Source organism: Nycticebus coucang, chromosome 6 (assembly GCF_027406575.1).
Source record: "Nycticebus coucang isolate mNycCou1 chromosome 6, mNycCou1.pri, whole genome shotgun sequence".
Lineage (NCBI taxonomy): Eukaryota > Metazoa > Chordata > Mammalia > Primates > Lorisidae > Nycticebus > Nycticebus coucang.
Window position 1 is genome coordinate 116764709 of NC_069785.1, and position 26363 is coordinate 116791071.

General features: G+C 39.8%; 2 protein-coding genes across 4 annotated transcripts in view; both read left to right on the plus strand.

Moving 5' to 3' along the window:
• The first annotated feature begins 1105 nt into the window (after positions 1 to 1105).
• On the plus strand, positions 1106 to 5915 carry TEX12 (testis expressed 12). Its single transcript, XM_053593719.1, has 5 exons — positions 1106 to 1187; positions 2715 to 2780; positions 3843 to 3954; positions 4045 to 4100; positions 5173 to 5915. The coding sequence occupies exons 2-5, from the start codon at positions 2718 to 2720 to the stop codon at positions 5311 to 5313; spliced, it is 372 nt and encodes a 123-aa protein (XP_053449694.1). The 5' UTR covers positions 1106 to 1187; positions 2715 to 2717; the 3' UTR covers positions 5314 to 5915.
• BCO2 (beta-carotene oxygenase 2) overlaps positions 1163 to 26363 on the plus strand; it is a 77483-nt gene continuing 52282 nt past the window's right edge. Inside the window, exons 1-3 of one of the 3 annotated variants that reach the window (XM_053593713.1) lie at positions 1163 to 1187; positions 2715 to 2780; positions 18712 to 18913. Coding sequence is in view for 1 of the 3 variants with exons in the window: in XM_053593710.1 (XP_053449685.1) it covers positions 14271 to 14355; positions 18712 to 18913 (287 nt within the window). In the remaining 2 variants the exon portion in view is untranslated. Of the gene's footprint in view, positions 1188 to 2714; positions 2781 to 13430; positions 13571 to 14168; positions 14356 to 18711; positions 18914 to 26363 lie in introns of those variants that run through there. The other 2 variants (XM_053593711.1, XM_053593710.1) reach the window with 2 other exon arrangements.

A 26363-nucleotide genomic window follows, 5' to 3' on the forward strand; every position in this document is an offset into this window, starting at 1 on the left:
AAAGACTGTCAATCACTTCACCTAAATTGTCCTATGTTTAGTACCTGGCCTATATTTTACAATATTAGCAAATTAAATTAAACAAGCTGTCTATTTTCTAGGAAACTACTTAAAACAATTGATTCCCCCCAAAACAGCAAATATATAGATTTATATACAATACTTCCAAGTCTTAATGACAGCTGACTTTTAAATAAGCCCAAGACAAAAGTATATAAGCATTAAATATTCCTTAAGGTGCAAGATGTTGTACCTGGAGCTTATGGATGGGAGTTATTGACCTCTGTTTGCTTTTTTTTTTTCTTCCATATCAACCAACTCAACACAAGTTTAGAATGTCAGTCTTTCAAATTGTAGATCAAAGTCTGCACATCAAAACACCCAGTGAGTCTAAGCTACAAGTATATAAGTCACGAGGGTGACAAAATAATTTTTGAAAGCTGCTGCCAATTTAAATGGACTAAACTTATTGACAGATCCAGAAAGAAATTTTCTGAAAATGTGTGATTCTGAAAGTTTGATTGCACCAAAGCGAAAGAGGGGGAGGAAACTGAGGCTCTGCATCTGGAAACCTTGCTTGTGGATCAGCAGAACAGTTTTAAACTCTCCAGCAAAAAACCCATCAGCTCTGGAAGGAACAGGTGGGCAGATTACTCCATCTCAGAAGTCCTCGACTAGCCGGAGCAAGAGCTAGACCGGTCCCTACTAAAATTAGAAAAAGTAGCCCAACTGGTGGAGAATGCTTGTAAGAGTTTGAGCTCCACCCAGAGGAGGGAGCGGGACTGACTTAAAAACAAAGCATCTTGGGGAAGGCCTTAAATTCTACGTGAAAAGAGGACGTGGATGTAGTATTTCGTGCACACTCTGCCTTTCCTTGGCAACTGTTCCTATTTATTCTTGGGAGACTAGTTTCAGAATGTTTCCTTTTCCTGCAAACACATACTGGTAAACCCTGGAAGAAGGGGCTGGGCAAAGCACGATTATTCCACGTTGAGGTGAAACAGCCACAGGTAACGCGGGGAAAGGCACGGCCGGCTGCCACGTGACTCGCGCGCTGCCTGGCGGGAGGCCGCGCACCGCCCCCTCCCTCGGAGTCTGCGCACTGGCTTGCCGGCCTCTTCCCGCGCTTTAGCTGAGGAGCAAGGTCCGTCGCGGTGAAGCAGACTGGTCTTGGGGTGCGGCCGAAGGTACGAGCGCGCGTGAGAATTTGACTGAATGTGAAAGGAGGAAGTCAGCAGCGAGAATGGAAGCTTCCTTTCAGGGCTTCTAGTGGGGTGGAAGCACAGGGAAGAAAAGGGGCGGGAAGGGAGTGAGAAGGTAGCCGGCGTGGCCCGAGGGGCCTCCTGCGGAGGGAGCGCTGAGCGCGGGCGAGGGACCGAGGGACGGCGCCTCCGAGCGCGCAGCCGCCCGGGACTCGGGGGTATCGGTCGCGCAGGGCCCGGGATTTGGCTGAGGCTCTGCGTTATGATGGGAACATTTAATTCGTTTACAGAAACTGACTTACCTAATTCTAAGTTATGTGCACGTTCTGTTACTCCGGGGAAGCAGAGAAGAGGTGTAAAAGGGAGAGCGAAGAGTAGAAGGAAGGGAGAAGGGAAAGCCTGTGCAGGGCGTTTCTGGAACGTTCTGCAGCCCAGCCGGGCACGCCTAGTGTGTGACGAAGCCTGCAGGGATGTAGACCGACCGCGAGGAACTCCCTACACATCTTCCTCTATAACTCGCGGCTCTGTTTTCTATATATGCATGTTGTAAGTTACTGATCAAACCAATTCATTGCGGTTCTCCAGGTCAGGGTAGTTTCTCAAACAAACAAAAAGCACTAAACAGTCAAAAAAACCCCCCAAAATACCAAAACCAAAATAAATGGATAGTTTAAATATGGATGGGGATCCTCATCTCTAAGATGTAGGGGACTTACACCTTTCTAGGGTTCAACATTTAGTCTCCTAAGGAAAATAACCTTCAGAATTCACGGAAAAGTAATTTAAAAGTATTTGTTTGGTTTTTTTGAAGTTCAACCAGGGCTGGGTTTGAACCCGCTACCTCTGGCATATGGGGCCGGCGCCCTACTCCTTTGAGCCCCATGTGCTGCCCTGTAATTTAAAAGTAAAATTCGATGCTATATTGAGGTAGGATAGGACAGTGGAAATAATCTCAGACTAGAAGAGTGAGATCTTGGTTCTGGTCTAGCCCAGGCTACTTGCTTGAACTTGGTCAGCTATCTCGGTCCCTGTTTTCTCACTTGTAAGAAAAATGAGACTGAATTGAGGAACCCTATCTTATATTCCAATATTAAGGTTTTGTGAAGATAGAGAAATTTTAACGGAGCTGGTTCTGAAGCAAGGCAGAAGTGCCCAGGAGACTAGTTTGGCCAAGTATATATAGAGGAGTAGTTGAAAATGATAGTAGGTTGACCCCAGGTGACATAGGACTTTGCAGGCTACGATGGATTTGAACTTAGTCTGGAGCAATGAATAGTCAAGGGAAGGATTTTGAGTTAAGGGTGTGCAGTAATCAAAGCTTTAGAAGATTACCTAAAGAGTAGTGGGTAGAATGAATTAGAAAAGGGAGAAATTGAGTTTTTCTAAGTGACATAATGAGAACTTTAACAGTAGGGGGGTCCGGGGGAAGGGAAAGATTCAGGAGAACTGTAGCATAGAATTTGTTCCTAAATTTGGCATTGCTCTAAATTTTGTCATTGCTCATGCCTCCAGAATATGATGGCAAACCACCTTGTAAAATCTGATACTAGAAATTGCAAGAGGCCAAGAGAATCTGAGGTAAGCTATATGCTCCTGGAGCCTTGATTTTTTATTCTATTTTACATACTCTGAAATTTCTTCCATTTTAAAAAGCTGTATTGATAAATGGAATTTATTTATTTATTTATTTATAGACAGAGTCTTACTATGTTGCCCTAGGTAGAGTGCTATGGCGTCACAGCTCACAGCAACCCAAACTGTTGGGCTTAAGTGATTTTCTTGCCTCAGCCTCCCAAGTAGCTGGGACTACAGGCGCCCACCACAACGCCTGCCTATTTTTTTTTCTTTTTGTGGTTGTAGTTGTTGTTTGGCAGGCTGGGGGCTGGATTCAAACCTGCCAGCCCTGGTGTATGTGGCTGGAGCCCTAACTGCAGAGCTATAGGTGCTGAGCCTGATCAATGGAATTTAATGTTTTCATATTTCCAGACCTAGAATTGTCCTCCAAAATAGCAGGAACTATATTGACTCCAGCAGCTTTTTCACTAAAGTGTTAGGCCTTCAAAAAACTTGAGAGATTTCTTTTTGGTAGCTTGTGATCTAGAGACAGAAGAGAGTCCATGCCTTTGTAATAGGACTTTACATAATTATTTTGCTATGATAAGTAAGATACTAGGTACTGTAGTTAACTGGTTTTCTTAAAGAAGAGCACTGTTTCTTGTCCTTTATTACTGCCATCACAATGATCTTTTGCACTTGGGACATGATTTGCTTCCTGAGGATATTATATTATTTTGTAAAATTTTGCAAGCATTTGGCTATTATCTAAATCACAGTTTTGCTGCATTGCTATGAAAACATCTAATGATACAGGGCACATTTCCATCAGGGGATTAAAACTATATTCAAAGTCTAATTTAAAACCAAAACAAAGTTTAGTCTTTTGAGCTAGGTGCTTCTTGGGTCTATAAGTTTTCTTGATAATAAAATTTCAAATGACTGATTAGGTCATATAATTTCTAGCATGTTTGCTTTCTTTCTGAAAAATGTTTTAATTTTCTTTTTCAAAATAAACTGAATTTTTATTTGTATGTGTCCTAAGGATCTCAATTGACCATACATACTTTTACTTGGTTCTCAAAGCTGCAGGTGCCAGATAGTCCACAGCTGTCTTCTGCAGGAAAATCAGATTCATCTGTTTCTGAAAGTTCTGGACTATTTTATAATGATGAATCACTGGAGAAAGATTTGAATGGTGGTGTATAAAATGCTTTTATTTCTATACATCAATTTTATAATGAGAAGATTTGTTATATTTCCTAACTTAATGATTTTTCTTGAACAGATATGAGCAAGGAAATTAATCTAATGTTGTCTACATATGCAAAGATCTTAAGGCAAGTACTTGTAGTATATTCTCTTGAGTCTTTATGTTAGATGTTTTCTTCTGGAAACTCCTTACAGGGAAATTTAATTCTGTGGCTGCAAAACCTATCCAGTAATTAAAACTTAGGAATTTTTTTATTCTGCCTCAGTTCCTTACAATAGATTAGTTGGTTATTTTTAGGTAATAACCTTAATTTTTCCACTAAACATCCTTTGTTTTGGTATCGCCAGAGTTAATACTAAAATAAATATACCTTGGTCTCTAATTAAAGGACATGCTTTAAGTTTTATATAAATACTTCTTTGAGAAAAATATTATTTGGTGAAATTAATGATAATAGAATGATATTAAAGATAAACATTTATTTCAGCCCTCTGTGTCTGTGAGTTCCACAACTGTGGATTCAACCAATCATGGATTGAAAATACATATTTTGGGGTAAAAAGTGTATGGTTGTGTCTGTACTAAAGATGTTCAGACATTTTTTCTTGTCATTATTCCTTGAACAATATAGCATAACAACTATTTACATAAAATTTACATATCAGGTATTATAAACTAGAGATGATTTAAAATACATGAAAGGATACGTGTAGGTTATGTGCAAATGTTATGCAAAGGGACGTACTTGAATATCCATTGATTTAGGTATGGGTCCTGGAACCAATTCCCCATGGAAACTTAGTGATGACTGTATTTATATTTTATCTATATATATTTGAAGGCAAAATTTAAATATTTAATTAGCCTGAGAGTATCATGTTTTATAAAGTGCTTTTATAAACTGCTAGACAGTCATACCTGAATAATGATTTGTGTGGTTGTAAAAAATAATGTATATAATTTAATATTAACGTTATAAATGTAATAGTAAGGTACACTTTCTACTGTGTCAGGAGACTTTTTTGAGTAGTCAAAAACATTTGCAGGAACTATTTAACTTTTTCCTGAAAAGTATTAGTAAATTAATGAAAGTTAAAATGAAATAGCTAACAAATATGGTATAATAAAGAACATCATGATGATGGTATGTTTAGATTTTATAACTATTTAGATTAATCTAAAACTTTTTTCCTCATCAGTGAGAGAGCAGCAGTAGATGCATCTTACATTGGCGAGATAGACGGACTCTTCAAAGAAGCCAACACTATTGAAAACTTCCTCATACAAAAAAGAGAGCTCCTGAGACAGAGGTTTACAGTGATTGCAAACACACTGCACAGATAAAATGTGTACCTAAAATAAGCTGAGAATTTAAACTTACTGTTGTAATGGAAAAATGACATTTATTCTTTGAAAGCTTTCTAGTTAATGACAATATACATCTTAAACAGAGAAGGGGAAATTCGAATTTCTTTTCTAGATTTAAAAGGGGCTGTAAGCTGTTCATTAATATGAACTATGTCACTTTTCTTTTGAGGGTCAAATAATTGGCACATTTTATATACGTAGCAGTTTAAATTATTTAAATCCTATGAGGATTCTTTTTTTTCTTAAACTTCCTAGACTTTCATAAATGTCTAGAAGATGGCTCAGTTAATTTATAATGTTTAATAATATTGTACTTTTTATTTTAGAATATTTTGTTTAAATAGGAGATTATTTTGAAGACAGTTTTAAAATGTTTTTCATGGTTAGTAGTTTTATAAAAGAACCTTAAAACCTGAAAGGTAATTTGTCCAGTTTCTTAATATATAATAAAACAGAACTGTGTACTCTTTATTTTTAATATTAACAATTTGATTATTTTCTTTCTTGGTTATTATATATGGCTAATACAAACTCTTGGCATAACATTTTTTTTTAAGTCATAAAAGTAGTAAAATAAAACCCAGAAATTACTAACTAGAACCTTGTGTTATTTGGCTTTTTACATATTAACCACATCAATGTATGCAATTAATAAATTATGTTTAGAAGCCTTAGCAGCAACATGGTATGGGATAAAGATTACTGATCTAGAAGTAAAGAAATTACCTTAAACAATAAGATGACTTTGATAGATTACTTCAATCCTTTTATAATTTAAAAATTGAATTTAGACTAGAAGATCTGTACTATTTATCCATCTAAAAAAATTTTCTTTTGATATAAAGCATAGCTCACATAGCTTCTGTTTTAAAAACCTGTGTATGTACTGCCTTATTGCCCAAGGAGATTTTGTTCTTCTTAGCATGTACCTTCTGGTTAATCTGTTTAATGTTCCCTGAACATGTCTTTTCAGGCCACTATACTACCTGCCACAGTATTAGAGTACTTCTAGAGCTGTCTGAAAAGACTTAATCTGTTGAACTGCTACCTTGTAAAATACTGGCCTCTGCTTCAAGACCCAGCTCATGTTAACTATTTTGGAAACCTACCTCGATATAAAGCATAGCTACCAGTTTCTTGAGAACTATTAATATGTGTAGATAACTATGTAACTGTTAATCAGACTTTTAAAAAATCACAGTACCCATTTTTCAATCATAGATAATTCAGTCGAGACACACACACACACAAATGTATATTCCAATATAAGCAAACAAATTTGGACACATTTGCAAATGATACTATAGGGAATTTGTATTACTAAGAGATAGCATATTTGCCTTGCTACCTACTAAACTGTAAAATAAAATCTCATCATTAAATTTCTGTTTAAAGGAATAAACACCACATGACATGAATGCCCATATAAGAAAGAATAGCAGAAGTGAAATAAAATACTATTTAGTAAAAAAAAAAAAAAATCCTGGAAAAAAATTAATGGGGTAGTACAGGTTTCTTCCCCTCCCCTCCCCCGCCCCCTCCCCCTTCTCATCCCTTTCCTTTCCTTTCTTAGACAGAGTCTCATTCTTTTGCCCTGGGTAGACTACTGTGGCATCATAGCTCATAGCAACCTCAAACTCCTCGGTTTGAGCAGTCCTCTTGCTTCAGCTTCCCAAGTAGCTGGAACTATAGGCTTGCACCACTACACCCAGATAGTTTTGCTATTTTTATTTTATTTATTTTTCTTTTTTGCAGTTTTTGGCCAGGGCCGGGTTTGAACCCACAACCCCTGGTATATGGGGCTGGCACCCTACTCCTTGAGCCATAGGCACCACCCAATTTTGCTATTTTTAATAGAGATGGGGTCTTGCTCTTGCTCAGGCTGGTGTGAAACTCCTGAGCTCAAGCAATCCACCAGCCTCAGCTTCCCAGAGTGCTAGGATTACGAGTGAGTCACTGTGCCTGACGAGTTCTCATGAACATTAAAAAAAAGGAAAAGTAGGGTGAAATTATTTAAAGGTAGAGAGAAAGAAGGAAAAGTAAGTTGTTGTCAGATTTTTTTTTATTTTTTTAATTTTTTTTTTATTGTTAAATCATAGCTGTGTACATTAGTGCAATCAAGGGGTACAATGTGCGGGTTTCATATACAATCTGAAATATTCTCATCAAACTGTTCAACATAGCCTTCATGGCATTTTCTTAGTTACTGTATGTAGGCATTTGTATTCTGCATTTAGTAAGTTTCGCCTGTACCCATTCTAAGATGCACCGTAGATGTGGCCCCACCCATTACCCTCCCTTCACCAAAACCTCCCGCCTCCCTTCCCCTTCCTCTGCCCTTTCCCCATAGTCTTGTGCTATAGTTGGGTTATAGCTTTCATGTGAAAGCTATAATTTAGCTTCATAGCAGAGCTGAGTACATAGGATACTTTTTCTTCCATTCCTGAGATACTTTGCTAAGAAGAGTATGTTCCAGCTCCATCCATGTAAACATGAAAGAGGTAAAGTCTCCATCTTTCTTTAAGGCTGCCTAATATTCCATGGTATACATGTACCACAATTTGCTAGTCCATTCGTGGGTTGATGGGCACTTGGGCTTCTTCCATGACTTAGCGATTATGAATTGGGCTGCAATAAACATTCTGGTACAGATGTCTTTGTTATATTGTGACTTTTGGTCTTTGGGATATAAACCTAGTAAAGGAATTACAGGATCGAATGGCAGGTCTATTTTTAGGTCTCTAAGTGTTCTCCAAACATCCTTCCAGAAGGAATGTATTAGTGTGCATTCCCACCAGCAGTGTAGAAGTGTGCCCTTTTCTCCACATCCACGCCAACATCTCTGGTTTTGGGATTTTGTTATGTGGGCTACTCTTACTGGGGTTAGGTGGTATCTCAAAGTAGTTTTGATTTGCATTTCTCTGATGATTAAGGATGATGAGTTTTTTTCATGTGTTTGTAGATTGTGCATCTGTCTTCTTTAGAGAAGTTTCTCTTCAAGTCCCTTTCCCACCCTGAGATGGGATCATGTGTTCTTTTCTTGCTAATACGTTTGAGTTCTCTGTGGATTCTAGTTATTAGACCTTTATTGGAGGTATAACCTGCAAATATTTTCTCCCATTCTGAGGGCTGTCTGCTTGCTTTACTTACTATGTTCTTGGCTGTGAAGAAGCTTTTTAGTTTGATCAGCTCCCAGTAGTGTATTTTTGACACTGCTTCAATTGCCTGGGGAGTCCTCCTCATAAAGTATTCACCCAGGCCAATTCCTTCAAGAGTTTTCCCTGCACTTTCTTCAAGTATTTTTATAGTTGTCTTTTTTTTGTGTGTATGTGTTTTTTGGCCGGGGCTAGGTTTGAACCCGCCACCTCTGGCATATGGGACCGGCACCCTATTCCTTGAGCCACAGGCGACGCCCTATACTTCATGTCTTAAGTTTAAATCTTTTATCCAGTGAGAGTCTATCTTAGTTAATGGTGAAAGGTGTGGGTCCAGTTTCAATCTTCTACAGGTTGCCAGCCAGTTTACCCAAGCACCATTTGTTAAATAGGTAATCTTTTCCCCACTGAATGTTTTTAATTGGCTTGTCAAAGATCAAATAACGGTAAGTAGCTGGATCCATCTCTTCGTTCTCTATTCTGTTCCAGACATCTTCTTCTCTGCTTTTGTGCCAGTACCATGGCTGTTTGGATCACTATCGATTTATAGTACAGTCTGAGGTCTGGTAGCGTGATTCCTCCTGCTTTGTTTTTATTGCTGAGTAATGTTTTGGCTATTCGAGGTTTTTTTTGATTCCATATAAAACAAAGTATTATTTTTTCAAGATCTTTAAAATATGACAATGGAGCTTTAATAGGAATTGCATTAAAATTGTATATTGCTTTGGGTAGTATGGACATTTTAACAATGTTGATTCTTCTCAGCCATGAGCATGGTATGTTTTTTCGTCTGTTAACATCTTCAGCTATTTCTTTTCTTAAGGTTTCATAGTTCTCTTTGTATAGATCTTTCACATCCTTTGTTAGGTATACCCCCAAATATTTCATCTTCTTTGGCACTACTGTGAAAGGAATAGAGTCCTTGACTGTTTTTTCGGCTTTGTTATTGTTGGTATATATAAAGGCTACAGATTTACGTGTGTTGATTTTGTAGCCTGAGACATTGCTGTATTCCTTGATCACTTCTAAAAGTTTTGTAGTAGAATCCCTAGTGTTTTCCAGATATACGATCATATCATCTGCGAAGAGTGAAAGTTTGATCTCTTCTGACCCTATGTGGATACCCTTGATCGCCTTTTCTTCCCTAATTACAATGGCTAAAACTTCCATTACAATGTTAAAGAGCAATGGAGACAATTGGCAACCTTGCCTGGTTCCTGATCTAAGTGGAAATGATTTCAATTTAACTCCATTCAATACGATATTGGCTGTGGGTTTGCTGTAGATGGCCTCTATTAGTTTAAGAAATGTCCCTTCTATACCAATTTTCTTAAGTGCTTTGATCATGAAGGGATGCTGGATATTATCAAAAGCTTTTTCTGCATCAATTGAAAGAATCATATGGTCTTTATTTTTAAGTTTGTTTATGTGTTGAATTACATTTATAGATTTACGTATATTGAACCAGCCTTGAGACCCTGGGATAAATCCGACTTGGTCATGGTGTATAATTTTTTTGATGCGTTGTTGGATTCTGTTTGTTAGGATCTTATTGAGTATTTTAGCATTTATATTCATTAGCGATATTGGTCTATAATTTTCTTTTCTTGTTGGGTCTTTCCCTGGTTTGGGGATCAAGGTCATGTTTGCTTCATAGAATGTGCTTGGTAATATTCCTTCTTTTTCTGTATTTTGGAAGAGGTTTAGTAGTATAGGTACTAGTTCTTCTTTAAATGTTTGGTAGAATTCTGACGTACAGCCATGTGGTCCTGGGCTTTTCTTTTTAGGGAGATTTTGTATAGTTGATGCTATTTCAGAACTTGATATAAGCCTGTTCAACATTTCCACTTCATTTTGGCTAAGTCTTGGTAGGTGGCGTGCTTCCAGGTATTGGTCGATTTCTTTCAGATTTTCATATTTGTGAGAGTAGAGTTTCTTGTAGTATTCATTAAGGATTTTTTTAATTTCTGAGGGGTCTGTTGTTATTTCATCATTACCATTTCTGATTGATGAAATCAGAGATTTTACTCTTTTTTTCCTGGTTAGGTTGGCCAAAGGTTTATCTATTTTATTGATGTTTTCAAAAAACCAGCTTTTGGATTTATTGATCTGTTGTATAATTCTTTTGTTTTCAATATCATTTAATTCTGCTCTGATTTTGGTTCTTTTCTTCTGCTGCGTTTGGGGTTGAAGTGTTCTTCTTTTCCAGTTGCTTGAGATGTTCCATTAAGTTATTGACTTCCTCTCCTTCTATTTTCTTGAGGAAGGCTTGCAGTGCTATAAATTTCCCTCTTAGGACTGTCTTTGCAGTATCGCAGAGGTTCTGGTAATTCGTGTCTTGATTGTTGTTTTGTTCCAAAAATGTGGTGATTTCCTTCTTAATCTCGTCTATAACCCATGTATCCTTCAGCATAAGGTTGTTTAGCTTCCATGTTTTGTAATAGTATGCAGGTTCCTGTTGTTATTTAGTTCAACTTTTGTTCCATGATGGTCTGAAAAGATGCAAGGAATAATTTCTATTTTTTTAAATTTGCTGAGGTTAGATTTGTGGCCTAGGATGTGGTTGATTTTGGAGTATGTTCCGTGGGCTGATGAGAAGAATGTGTATTCAGTTTTTTGGGGATGAAATGTTCTGTAGATGTCTGTTAAGTCCAGATGTTGAATGGTTGAGTTTAAATCTAAAATTTCTTTGCTTAGCTTCTTTTTGGAGGATCTATCCAGGCCTGCTAAAGGGGTGTTAAAATCTCCAACTACTATGGAAGTGGAGGAAATCGAGTTGCTCATGTCTGTTAGAGTTTCTCTTATAAATTGAGGTGCGTTGTGGTTGGGTGCATAAATATTAATAATTGAGATCTCATCATATTGAGTATTACCTTTAACAAATATGAAGTGTTCATCCTTATCCTTAATAATTTTGGTTGATTTAAAGCCTATTGCGTCTGCGAACAGGATTGCGATGCCTGCTTTTTTCTGCTTTCCGTTTGCCTGGAATATAGATGACCGTCCCTTCATCTTGAGTCTATATCTGTCTTTTAATGTAAGATGCGATTCTTGGATGCAGCAGATATCTGGCTTGAGTTTTTGTATCCAGTCCGCCAACCTATGCCTTTTTAGAGGACAATTTAAACCATTCACATTAATTGAGAGTATTGATAAGCCTTTCGAGAGACTGGTGGACATTTTTAATCCTTTTGCGACTGTGGAAGTTGGAATCGGATCAAAAATTTTTTGGGTGGATTTACTTTTGTGGTGGAGAATTATGCTGGTCTTTATGGAGGATAGGTCTAAGAATGTCCTGGAGAGCTGGTTTAGTTGTGGCAAATTTCTTCAACGTGTGAATGTCATTGAAGTATTTAATTTCTCCATCATAGATGAAGCTCAGTTTAGCTGGGTACAGGATCCTGGGTTGAAAGTTATTTTGTTTTAGGAGATTAAAAGTCGATGACCATCCTCTTGTAGCTTGAAAGGTTTCAGCATAGGGATCTGCAGTTATTCTGATATTCTTCCCTTTGTAGGTAATGGTTTTCTTTCATCTGGCAGCTTTCAGAATTTTCTCCTTCATATTAACTTTAGTGAAATTGATTATGATGTGTCTGGCAGATGTCTTATTCGGGTTGAGTCATGCTGGAGTTCTGAAACTGTCTGCTATCTGAATTTCAGATTCTCTTGGCATGTCTGGAAAGTTCTCCTTCATAATCTCATGGAGAAGAGACTCTGTGCCTTGTGAAGCCACTTCGTCACTTTCAGGGATCCCTATAAGATGAATATTGGTTTTCTTTGAATTATCCCAGAGCTCTCTGAGAGAGTGATCTGTTTTTGCCCTCCATTTCTCATTCTTTTTGAGAGTTTGGGAGCGTTCGATAACTTTGTCTTCAATGTCAGAAATCCTTTCTTCTGCTTGCTCCATTCTGTTACTGAGGGATTCTACTGTGTTTCTCAGATCTTTGAGGGCTGCAACTTCTTGTCTCAATGTGTCAAAATCTTTGGTCATTTGGTCTTTGAATTTGTTGAATTCTTGAGATATCTTTTGGGTTACTGCTTAGAGTTCTAATTCAATCTTATTTGCTATCCAATTCTGAATTCGATTTCTGATGTCTCAGCTATTTGTTTGTGCATGGGATCTTGTGCTGTGTCTGCCCCATTGATCCTTGGGGGAGTTGATCTACTCTGATTATTCATATTGCCAGAGTTTTTCTGTTGATTTCGCCTCATGATTGTTTTTCACCGTTGTCTCTGGCTGTCTTCAGAGTTGGGGAGGTGACTCTCCAAGATTAGATCCCAGCGGGATCACTCTGTTGTTGCTTGATCTTTGTAAGGAGTGACCCTGTGTAATTCCTCTGGGGCTGCTCCAGCTAGGGAGTTCTGGTTGTGGAAGCAGCTCCAGCGTGTGACACACCTGGATCCAGCAACATGGCGGGAGGTGGTGCGCACAGTTCTGGGAGTGCCTGGCACCCGGTGACTTTGGCACAGAGAGCCCAAGGCTTCAGCAGTCTCTGGCCAGGAGAAGGGCTCTGCGTAGAGGCAGGGAGGACTCCAGAGGGCATGCAGCTACCAGTATCCCTGGCCAGATGAGCGGGCCAGTGTGGAGGCTAGGAGGACGTAGGAGGGAGGACGCAGGGTTGTATGGCTCCTGCAGTTCCTGATCAAGGCATGCGGAGGCCCGGTTGGTGCGGGTTCATGGCACAGATCTTATGGAGGTCCAGGCAGCACCAAGCCCAGGAATTTGAGGTTGCTATGGGCTATGTCACCGTGGCACTCTACCCAGGGCAACAGCCTGAGCCTCCAGTGTGCCAAAACCATCTAACTCTGCCCCTAAGGGTTAAGGCTGTAAGGCAGCTCAGTCCCCGCCTTTAGGCTGCTCAGTTGCTAGGTTACTAGGTCCCGCCCGCTCTTTGCTCTGGGACCCTGAGGGCGGAGCTTGCCGGGGCAGTTCTCTCACACAATGGCTCCCTGCAGCCCAGCTCAGTGGCTCTGTCTGGGGCCCCAGACAATGCCCGAAGTTCTCCGCACTCCTGCCTAAGCTCTCCCAAGGCAGTTCAACTGAGTGCCAAGTCCAAAAACACTGAAATAGTTCACAGGTAAGGCCTTTCCTGTTTGCAGTCTCACTGCTGCTTGTACTCACAGTTGCCAGCGTGATTAGGTCGATTGAACACACGCAACCACTTGCCAGTTTCCCACTGCTTTTGTCCTCCTCTTGGGGTCCAGAAGTCCCTTGCTGACTCCCTGTATCCTCAAAGGGATGATTATAGGCAGATATCACCAGCCAGAGATGTCTGGAGTCTTATTTCCCCAGACTCACCGTGCCCAGTTGCAGGGAAGCTGTTACTCGGTCGCCATCTTTAATCCAATCCTGCTGCCAGATTTTAGAGTCTTTTATTGACAGTGTAAATTTGGACTTTATTCTGTATGTGAACCTTTCATAGGAGAGAAATGGCATATGAAATTGATCCCACGGATCAAAATCAATGGACTTAACTATATATATCATGTGAGAACAGATTCACAAAAGCATATTTTAGAAAAAGAGGTACTATTGGTTATCTAATTTTAATATTTTGGATAAGTACTTAGGGATAGGCTGTTGGAATACTGATCATGGAAATGAGACTAAGATTACAAGTGTTTAGAAGCCCCACCTCTTACAACACTCCACCCCATTCTGTCAGTGAGCCAGGGACAGCCCAGGAAGTGTGTGTGTTCACTGCTTAGTGGTACTTAAATCTGCCACTGAGTGTGAGTGTGAGGATTTGGAGATCTTGGAATCTGCTTAAAACAAAAATGTTTTTTCGAATCCTCTGTTTTCCTGGCAGTCTTTCTGCCATTGCAGTGGGCATCCTTTTGGTGATAGTGCACCGGCTTCCAGGTAGGAGATTTGCCCCTTCCTCTTCCTTGTTCTCCTCTGTTACCAATCTGCACTTAAGAGTTCTATGCCTCTTTTCTGAAGGTTGCTGGGGACTTCTGAAGCTTCCTACTCTGTGTGGAACAGATACAGGCAGCAATTTTTCACAGCCAGAAGTTCTTGAAGACAGGATGGCTTAGCTGTTGTCTGGGAAACATCTGTTATGTTTGTATATTTTATACAACATATAAGGACAGGATTCAGGGGTTAGGGATTCTCTTGCATCTGCAAAGGAAGAATATACACTATTCAGAGTTTTCTAAAGTGAAGATCACTGCCACTTACTCTCTTGTAAAAGTTTGGTTCTTCCGGTGGGTCCTTGGTGTGTGCCACACCTTTTGGGGGCAAGACATGATTGTAAGAGGGACTTTACCTAACAAATGCAATCAGTGTAACCTGGTTTCTTGTACCCTCAATGAATCCTCAACAATAAAAAAAAAAAAAAAGTTTGGTTCTTCTATTTGTATCCTGGGAGACTGCTTTAAAACCTGTTTATTGTTTTATACTTTCTATTATGGCTACTGTTGTTACATGATTTATTTTTTTAAATTGGCTGATATATATAGCTATCAGAAATCATACTGATATGCACTATAAATTTTTAAATTATTTCATTGCAATAATTTAGAGCCTGTAGTAAGTCAAGGTATTATGTACTGGAGGGAGAGGGGCCAGACCCTGTTCTCAAAGGGGTACTGGTAGCACTCATTTATCACAAACAACCAGATAAGTACTCTGCCATATGTGAGCCATAAGCAGATGCTGTGTGAGTTCTTACTGAGATAAATTAATTCTTGCTGTAGAAAATGGGAATTCCATGTTTATGAAGCAAGTGACATGGAAATGGGATCTTGAAGGATGAGTTGGGTTAGTGAATGTCATCTGAAGAAGATGGGAAATAGCCTAGGTGAAGAGAATGGTATGATTATGATTAAAAGAAAAGAATGGGGAGTGGTCCAGTTAGGCTGCAGTGGAAGGCATTAGTGACAGGCAGAGCTGGGCAGGTAGTTTGAAGTGAGACTGTACAGGACCTGTACCTGGCCAAGCAGTTTTGCTTGATAGTGAGGAACCTTGTGTGAAGGTTTTATGGAGGAACGTGATACAATAAGATCTATACTTAGGAAAATTATTTTAGTAGTAGTACTTACCAATATTTTTCAGATCATAGCATACATAAAAAAGTATTCACCAAACATTGAGGAAAATTGGATGGGTTCTAGAGCCCTGGTGAACTACTTAGAGCTGCAAGCAAATGGCCTGGTGAGCAGAATTTAACCAGTTAGTGAAGGTGAGGAGCAATGGAGAAGTTATATTCAAGGCTCACAGAGATACTGAAGCTAGCTGATTTTGCAGGTGGGAAAACTGATGGTGAAGGGGGAGAATGAAGAATTCTGTTTTGACATGTTGAGAGGCACATACAAGAAGTAACTGGTGAAAGTGAGAGACTAGCATGAGATTACCAAGGAGAGTGCTGAGATTAAAGAGTAAAGGTTCAAGATCAGACTTTAGAAACATGTTCATGAGGTAATGAAAGGAAAAGGAGCTGATAAATGAAATTAAACTTTGGAAAGTACTGTCATTGGATTTAATTATTACAAGAGACATAAACAGGAAATATCAACCTTCTTTTTTCCCATTTTATCATTGAAAAACCTGAAGCTCAGAGAGATTAACCTGCGCAAAGTTGTCAGCTAATAATCAAGCTGATATAAAGTAGAGAAAAGTCAGGGAGCAGGGAAATTAGAGCAATGTCTCAGAAGATAAAAATAGAAATGGAGTTAAGAAAGTGTTGACAGTACAAAGTCCTATGAAAAGTTGGAAGAACATACATAGATTGCCAGTAGCAACATATCCCTATAGGGTATAGAACATAGGGTTATGTTAATATTTTCTAAAATGGAAAATGCTTTAAATTCCTGTGATCTCTACTCAGAGAAATGCCCAGTCAGGTTGTTTAATTTAGTTTTACTTAAATAAGAGGAGTAAAATACCTTATCTCTGGGAATTTATTTTAATTTAGGTGAGAATAAGAACATATACATAATGTTATTAAAAGCAGAGTAAAATAAATACCAAGGGTTTCCTTCTCTATCTTTTCAAAGCATTCTCTTTAAACCTCTAATACTGTGGTTCCCAAATTTTAGTATGCTTGAGAATACTTGTTTAATACTCTCCAGGTTCTGATTTATTAGGACTGAAGTGGAGTCTAGGAACCTGCATTTTAGAAGTATCACCAGGTATTTCTGTAGCAAGTAGTCCTCAGACCAGACTTAGAAACAGTGGTGAAACAGAACACTACAGTATTGGTGATCTGTTTGTTTACTAGGCAGTCAGTTCCTTTATGTCAGGGTTCTACTTTTTATCCATCAGTACTTTATTCATTCTAGTTAGTGGAATGAATAGAATAATTCAAAGAAAGAAGATGTTGCATCTTATTGTATTGATCACTACAAGCTATGTAAATAATAATGGCTAGCATTTTTGTGTATTCTGTTCTAAAAGCTTTACATAAAGTAACTCATTTATTCCTTATAGACTTAGGAGTAATAAGAATTATTATTATGGGCCGGGCATGGTGGCTTACACCTGTAATCCTAGCACTCTGGGAGGCTGAGGCCGGTGGATTGCCTGAGCTCATGAGTTCAAGACCAGCCTGAGCCAGAGTGAGACCTCTTCTCTAAAAATATCCAGGCGTTGTGGAGGGTGCCTGTAGTCCCAACTACTTGGGAGGCTGAGGCAAGGGGATCACTTGAGCCTAGGAGTTTGAGGTTGCTGTGAGTTGTGATGCCACACCACGGCATTCTACCAAGGGTGACAAAGTGAGACTCTGTCTCAAAAAAAAAAAAAAGAAAAGGAATTATTATGTCCACCTTGGAAGGGAGGAAGCAGAACACAGGTAGGTTATAGGTGTTTACTTAAGGTTACTTGTTTGGGAAGTGTCAGATTTAAAACCAGACTGGAATATGGCAGAGGCCCAACTCACACTCATAAATATTACAGGGAAGTACTGTAATATTTGAGCTAGATTTTGAATAATTGATGGAATTTTCTTAGACATAGATATTGAGATGGGCATTCAGGATGAAAGTGAATTTTACTGGGAAAATACAGAAAGAATTAGGTTTGACTGAATTGCTACATATCATGTAGGAAAGTAGACGGTCTCATGTGCTCTATGGTTTAAATTTTTGAAAAGTTTGAAAGAAATGGGACATTAATTTGCTAAAAGAAGGAAAATCTCATTTCTTTGAGGAGTAATGTCCCTTTGTGTTAGCTCATTTTTCTAATTAAACTTTTATGAAATAAAGGATTGCATTTCATAGCACCTAATTAATTGTGTATTTGGCCACCCTTCTGCTTTAGGTAATATCGTCTTGTGAACACTCAGTAAGTATGAAATAATAGGGACAATTTTCAGTTCCTCTTTATGCCATAATGACTTGTATTTCTTGTGGCTTTGGGCTTCAGATAATTTCAGGCTGAGTATCACTGCATAATTTAATTTATGATACCCTTCTCCTGGAAAATGTCATGTACATTCATGTATATGCCATTAAAATTAAAGAAATTAAATTTAAGATTTTATTAAATTCATAGGAATGGCTATGAAATCTTTGGAATCACGTTTTGGTATATCTAAAGTACTGACTGACATCACTGTTGTTATGATGATATTGTGTGGTGGTCATTTCTTTTCTTAACAGTGAGGTTGCTGGGCAGCGCCTGTGGCTCAGTGAGTAGGGTGCCGGCCCCATATACAGAGGGTGGCGGGTTCGAACCCGGCCCTGGCCAAACTGCAACAAAAAAATAGCCGGGCATTGTGGTGGGCGCCTGTAGTCTCAGCTACTGGGGAGGCTGAGGCAAGAGAATCGCCTAAGCCCAGGAGTTGGAGGTTGCTGTGAGCTAGGATGCTACAGCACTCTACTGAGGGCAATACAGTGAGACTATGTCTCTAAAACAAAACAAAACAACAATAACAAAAAAGAAAGCAATGAGATTGCTTTTAGCACATCTGGGGTTAACGTTGTTGACTACATGTTGTAAACAGACAAGCATTGTTCAGCTTGGAGAAAAGATTAAAAGTAGTAATTAAAGTCCTGTTTGATTCTTAAACAGATTAGTACTGCAAGAAATACAGGAAGGATTGCTGTGGTTTGAAAATGGAGAACAAAAGCTTTGATAGTCTGAGAGTGAGGAAGGAGAGAGAATATTTGGAGACTCTTTGGTGTTAGGTTCACATTTTCTTAAGGTACCAATTGGTAACATTATTTTTCATGACAAACTGGCAAGTTTATAGATGTTTTGGTTTCCTCTTCACAGTTTTGAAGAAGTACTTGGGAAATACTCAGAAAAAAGCCACCTTTGGGCAGCAGCGGAATCTGCCATGTATTGCACCGCTGGTAACCACAGTGGAAGAGACCCCACAAGTCATCTCTGCTGAAGTTCGGGGACATTTTCCTGAGTGGCTCAGTGGCTATCTACTTCGAATTGGACCTGGGAAATTTGAGTTTGGGAAGGATAAGTAAGCCTTGATTTGGCGGGTTCTATGGAACATGCATTGATATCTACTTCTACTCTGAGGCTAACCTTGCCATTCTATTCCTTTGATTACAGATGAGAAAACTGTAGGCTAGTGGGGAAAAAAGGAGATTTTATTCTTTTTTAAAAGTGCTGCTTTTTCTGCTCTTCAGAATATTACAAATTTGAAGCACTCTGTAGGTTTGTGCCAAGAGGAGCAGTATCAGGAGCTCTCTGTGTTGGGCTGTTTCACCACAAGTTCCTGAAGGAAGGGCAATGTCTCTTCATACCACTCTGTCCCTCATCCTGTGCTCCCCAGACACACTGGCCTTTCTCGCTTCCTCAAACCAGGCACAGCTAAATTGGCTCAGCATTTTCGCAGTAGTTCTCTCACCTTCTTCCCCTATCTTCCCAAGTCTGCTCTTGTCATTCAGATATCAATTCAAATCTCATGTCTTTCAAGCCTTTCCTAATCTTCCAATCTGAAAGTCCAGTACAGTTGTCCCTTGGTATCCATAGGGATTAGTTCTAGATCCCCCTCAAATACCAAAATCCAAGGATGCTCAAGTCCCGTATATACAGTGTGACTTATTTATATGTAACTTATGAATTCCTCCCATATACTTTAAACCATCTCTGGATTACTTATAATTTCTAATACAATGCCTACACATCACTTCATTCCTGTGGACTTAGTACTCAGCAAGTTAAGTACTAACTTTTGCTTTTTAGAACTTTGTGGAATTTTTTTCTTCTGAATAGATTTGATCCATGGTTGAATCCATGGATGTGGAATTTATGGATATGGAGGGCTGACTGTATTTATTGTATTACCTATTTTAATTCTCTATATAGCATTCCTGATCTCTAGTATTTTTTGTTTATTTATGTGTTAGGTGTATTTTCTGACTAAAATGTAAGTTCCACGAGGGCAGGGACTTTTTCTAATTCATCCAGTATCCTTACTATCTAGAATCTTTCATCTACATAACGCTTAGTATATGAATGGAAATAAGTGAAAAACCTAGAACTCTTTAGCATATGATTTCTCTGAGCATCTGCTGGGGACATGAAATGATGTGAAGAAACCCCTATGGCCAGAAAGGAATCTGCTTTGTTTCAAACATTTTTAAATATTAGAAAAACTTTCTTATTATACAAATTTTACCCATATAATAAAACGTTTTGAAATACAGAAAAGGAAGGTAGTGGGTAGCATGTACCACTTGACACATCCTCTTGAGCACTTTGGTATATTTCTTGTCAGTCTTCTCCATTATTTTTATAAATTTGTTTTAAATAATTATAGTCATATTATATGTAGTGTTTCTGCCCAGCTTCAAAAACTTCACACTACTATAAACCTTCATATCCTTGTTGCTACAAAGTCTAAATGACCATTATTTTTAATGGCTGGATGATATTCCAGGAATCATTGCTTTTGAAAAAAAATTGTGATAAAATATATATAACATAAAATTTAACCTTAACCTTTTTAACATCTTAACCTTTTTAAGTATAGACTTCAATGGCATCGAGTATATTTACATCACTGTGCTACTGTCCATCAACAGAACTAATTTTATCTTGCAAAACTGAATCACTCTACCCATTAAACACTAACTCCCTATTCTTCACTCCCTATCCCACTGCCCTGGCAACAACCATTCTACTTCATATGAATAGAGGGGCAATTGGATTTAATTTTTTCAATTTTCCTCTTCCCACCTCCACATTTCCCCATGTAGGTACTTATTCTCACCTCCTTGGTGTTAGAGGAAGGGACCCTCTTCTTCTCTTTTATTTTTTTATTTATTTTTATTTTTTTGTAGAGACAGAGTTTCACTTTATTGCCCTCGGTAGAGTGTCGTGGCATCACACAGCTCACAGCAACCTCCAACTCCTGGGCTTAGGCAATTCTCCTGCCTCAGCCTCCCGAGTAGCTGGGACTACAGGCGCCCACCACAATGCCCGGCTATTTTTTTGTTGCAGTTTGGCCGGGACTGGGTTTGAACCCGCCACCCTCGGCATATGGGGCCGGCACCCTGCTCACTGAGCCACAGGCGCCGCCCTCTTCTTCTCTTTTAAAACGTTGCAAAATCATCTCTCTCCACTTCCTTTTATGTTGATTAAATCACTCCACCCATTCCTGACTCTAGGCCTAGTTGGAATCTGATCATGCTCCTCTTGTTCCTCTCCAGGTATTATTGTAAATAGACCAAGAGCCAGGGGCATGTTCAAGATATCCTTGACTAAGATATATCTATTTCTTAACATTCCAGATATTTTAATTAGCTGAATGTGTTGCATTTTGTCTTCACTGAATAATAGACTTACATGTATAAAATGATAGTGCTAGAAAGAAATAAACTGCAGTAATTTTTTTAGAGTAGAGAGATGGGAGTATATTGTTTATTTTTCCTAGCGGCTTCAAGAAGCCCTTAGGTAGTTACCTTAGATGCCAGGACTGGGGTGGGGTGGGGAGGAGAAAAGGAGGGTTTAGGAACTGGGAGGGGGGATTTGGAGGTAAATTAAAAGAGTGTGCATGAGCTACCAGAGAAGTTCTGCTTTTCCCTATTTTACATGTCTGTTTTTCACACAACTTATTAAAAAAAACTTAAGAAGCAAGGAGAAGAAAGGGGAATGTTGGAGGAAAAAAACACTCTTATTAATAGTTAAGTGCAGCCAAAGACTGAGGACAAGTGGTTTGAGGGAAAGGAAAGAAAAGTTTATTTATTTGCCAGCAAATGTGGAGGATGTCAGACTCTTATCTTAAAGTGCAGTCATCCTCAGTTAAGTAGAAATACAGAGCTTTTAAAGGCAGTTTTCAGCTTTGGTCTATTGCTGTTTGACTCCAGTGAGGATAATCTCATCATCTCCACAGCATCTCCAGTGAGGATAATCTCATGATCTCTGCTTAGACCAGCAGTTCTCAACCTGTAGGTAGTAACCCCTTTGGGGGTCGAACGACCCTTTCACAGGGGTCGCCCAAGACTATCCTGCATATCAGATATTTACATTATGACTCATAACAGTAGCAAAATTATAGTTATGAAGTAGCAACGAAAATAATTTTATGGTTGGGGGTCACCACAACTTAAGGAACTGTATTAAAAGGGTTGTGGCATTAGGAAAGTTCAGAACCACTGGCTTAGACAATTTCTCTCTCTGGATAATTCCATTGAGCCGTCTTCTATGGAACTAAAGCATAAATGACACTGCCCCAATCCTCTAGTTACTGGTTTTATTTAGGCAGAAAAGCAGATTTTAATTCCCTAAAAGGGTAAAGGTTTCTTAAAGAGACAGCTCATAAAACATTTTACCCCCTTTTAGGTTGTTACCTCTGTTACACTACTAGTCCAATCTCCAGAGAGTAACACTCTCTTACAAAAGGCTTATGGTATTTCACCTGCTACAGAAGGAAAAGTCATAGTATATTGTTCAAACCAAGCAACAGAGCCACTCAGGACCCAGGCTTGCCCCACAGTACTCTTTGAAGACAAGCATCTTTGTGAGAGAAGTGGGCGGTCTTCACAATTGTTTACTTTGTCCTCAAGTTAATTTCTTCTGAGCCAGCACTGGGCATTTATAGCAAGAACAGAGTCTTGCCTTCCCCTCGGGTGAGAAGTACAGATATCTTCAGCTCAAGGAGAGGTAAACTAAGACTTAGTTTAGCTATTGGCTCCCCAGAAAAGACTTAAAGAAGTAGGCAAGGACCTAGGGAAGGCAGTGTAGCCCTTAACCTGTAAGAAAGAATAACGTCACTCACTTGTGAGGCTCTGATTGATTTATTAGATGCCATTTAACAGATCCATGTTAGCATGCAATCAAAGTAGTGACATGCTAAAGGCCTTTCTTAAATTAACTTTTTTTTTTTTTTTAGATAGAGTCTCACTCTTTCTCCCTGGGTAGAGTGCTGTGGTAGCTTATAAGAACTTCAGACTCCTGGGCTCAAGCAATCCTCCTGCCTCAGCCTCCCAAGAAGCTGGGATTACAGGTGCCCACCGCAATGCATGGCTAGGTTTTCTGTTTTTAGGTAGAGGTGGGGTCTCAGTTTTGCTCAGGCTGATTTTGAACCCCTGAGCTTGAACAATCCACCTGCCTGGACCCCCCAGAGTAGTAGGAATATAGGCGCGAGCCACAGCTCCTGGCCTTCAATTAACTTTTTAAAATAAGTGATTGACTTGAAGACATACTTATCAGTTTTTAAAGTTAACAAACATAGGCAGAGTACTATAAAGCTTCAGCACCTTTATCTCTGCCACTGTGATGATAGTCCTGTCCCTTAGTTCCTGGATGGTCCCCACTGCAGTGTGATTATCCCCCTCTGTGCCACTTCAACAAGGCTGTATCCTGAGACCACATCAAAAACTTACTCCACGGAATTGCCCCACTCCTAAAGTCTTGAACTCTGAAACTTTGCTCAAAACCCCAATTTTTACACTTTTGTGTTCTCATTAAACCTATTTTTTCATTTTATCAAGTTATCTCCTTGCTGTTCTCTTTCCTCTGAGCTTATCCACTCTCTTTTAATTTCTTCTGCATGGCCCAGAGTCCACCATCGGTCATTTCAAACACTTTCATTCCCATTCTCCCTTCCTTTGCCCTGGTTAATCACTGCTTTTTCTCTGATCATTTCTAGGCCCAGATTAGCCCATTTTTGGTTTCCTCTGCTCATGACCCAGAACCGCTGAACACTTTCAGAGCAAATCACAGAACTTTGCTGATTGATTCAATTACAAAACAATGATTTCCTGTTCTAGCTGAGTGCTTGATATTGCCTGGATATCTTTAGCTGTCAATGGTTCTTTCCAGTTTCCCACAGGGTCTGCTCCAAACCTCAGTCCCTTTCCTGAGGCTTCTTTGACTCTTCCTGTCCCTTTCACTCTCAAGAGATAATCCAGCCTACTTCATATGAACAGAGAGGCAATGGGATTGAACTCTTTCAACTTTCCCCTTCCTCATCTCCACATTTCCCCCGTAGGTACTTTTTCCTACTTCCTTTGTGTCAGAAGGAAGTGTTCTTCTTCTTTAAAACCTTGCTGCTTCGTCATCTGTCCTCATTTCCTTTTCTGCTAAATTAGTCTTACAGATCACCTTACTTTGGGGGATGTTGTAGACCCCAGGATTTAGAGTGAGCCCTGAGTTCAAACCCTTGTTTGGTTACCAGCTCTGTAGCCCTGAGACTGTGGGCATATTGCTGTCAACTTGATTTCCACATCACTAAAATGAGAAAAATAATTCTTTAAAGAATCTATATGAAGGAAATATCTATCTGTATCTGTATATCGACCTATATCTATAAAGGAAGAGATGTAGTAAAGTGCTTAGCACAATACCCAGCATGTAGTAAGTGCCCAATAGATGGTGGTTATCTTAAACGTGAATCTTCCACCCCACCCCCATCTCTCGTGCTTTAGACCTATGGTTTGCCAACTGGCTGTGGAACATATTTACCTTGGTGTTTAACAGATAACTCAGATTCTTGTTCAAAACTGAGCTGTTGGCTCAGTGCCCATAGCACAGTGGTTATGGCGCCAGCCATATACACCAAGGGTGGCAGGTTCAAACCCGGCCTGGGCCAACTAAACAACTACAACAACAACAAAAATAGCTGGGCGTTGTGGCAGCCACCTGTAGTCCCAGCTACTTGGGAGGCTGAGGCAAGAGAATTGCTTAAGCCCAAGAGTTTGAGATTGCTGTGAGCTCTGACACCACAGCGCTCTACTAAGGGAGACATAGTGAGACTCTATCTCAAAAACAAAACAAAACAAAACAAAACAAAAAAAAAACGAGCTGTTGACTTTCCCCCAATACTTGCTCTCCGTGTATTCTTCATCTCAGTTAAAGCATTCCAGTCAGCCAGTCATAAGGATGTGACTTTTTGGACCTTCTATTTACTACTGCCTACACTTTGTTGGTTACCTCTGAGTTTTTTTTGTTAAACAAACAAAACTTTTTGTTTTGCAGTTTGGCTGGGGCTGGGTTCAAACCTGCCACCCTTGGTATATGGGGCTGGTGCCCTACCCACTGAGCCACAGGTGGCGCCCACTTCTGAGTTTTTTTTGAGACAGAGCCTCAAGCTATTGCCCTGGGTAGAGTGCCGTAGGGTCACATCTCACAGCAACCTCCAACTCCTGGGCTTAAGCCATTCTCTTGCCTCAGCATCCCAAGTAGCTAGAACTATAGGTGCCTGCCACTATGCCCTGCTAGATTTTTGTTGTTGTTGTTGTTGTTGTTGTCATTGTTTGGCAGGCCTTGGCTGGATTTGTAGCCACCAGCTCTGGTGTATGTGGCTGGCGCCTTAGCCACTTGAGCTACAGACGCCGAGCCCACCTCTGAGTTTATTGTGGAATTTTTTCTTTTCTTTCTTTCTTTTTTCCTCTCTACTCCCTCCCCCGAATTTCCCATTTTCTAACTGATGCTTCTTCACTTAAGGCTCTCATCTTCCCTCACTTGACTTACTTTCTGGTCTCCCCGTTGGCTTCCCCAGATCTGCACGCTGTTCTTTCTATCCCACATTCTAGTGTGTCCAGAGTGACCCTTGTAAAATGCAGGATTAACAGTTTCACTTTCCTTTTTTGAGACAGAGTCTCAAGCTGTGGCCCTGGGTAGAGTGCTATGGCATCACAGCTCATAGCAACATCAAACTCTTGGGCTTAAGCGATTCTCTTGCCTCAGCCTCCCAAGTAGGTAGGACTGCCACAATACCCACATTTTTTTTTTTTTTTGTAGTTGTCATTGTTGTTTTAGCAGGCCTGAATCTGGGTTCAAACCTGCCAGCCTCGGTGTATATGGCCGGTGCCCTACTCACTGAGCTATGGGCACCGCCCAGTTTGACTCTCTTGTTTCAAGACTCCACACTTTCCTTAGTCTAAGTGCCAGGGGTCTTGAGCTGACCTTTTTCTCCATCATCATCTGCCAGTGACAGCTCTGTTCACATGTTATATACTTCACAGCCTTTCCTCCTTGCAGCACCTTTGCCCTGGTCTCCTGTCCAATGGGCAGACATGTGTCTCTTCCTCTCTTGACCCGGCCCCTCTTCCCTCAGCTTTCTGTCCCGTTGTTCTTTTCTGCACAGATGGTACAGGTAGAATGGGGACTGAAGACCCCATTCTTGGCAGCGGAGGGCACCCCCAGAAAAAGGAAAAATTAAAAAGTAAGCTGAGGGAGTCAGAACAAAGAAAAGTCAGCTAGTTTACCTTTCAGCCAGCCATTGCTAAATTTATCTGAACATGTTTCTGGCCTTTTTTGAAAGGAAAAGGCCTATTGGGATAGAGCTTACACAAATACCCCTGCTGAGTCTGTGAACACTCTGAAGGAAAACAATGGCCATAAAAGTGGCTATGTTGAGTCCTAGAAAAGATACATCATCTAGGTCAGCAGTTCTCACCCTGAGGGTTGCAACCCACAGGAACGGTATTAAAGGGCTGCAGCATTAGGAAGGTTGAGAA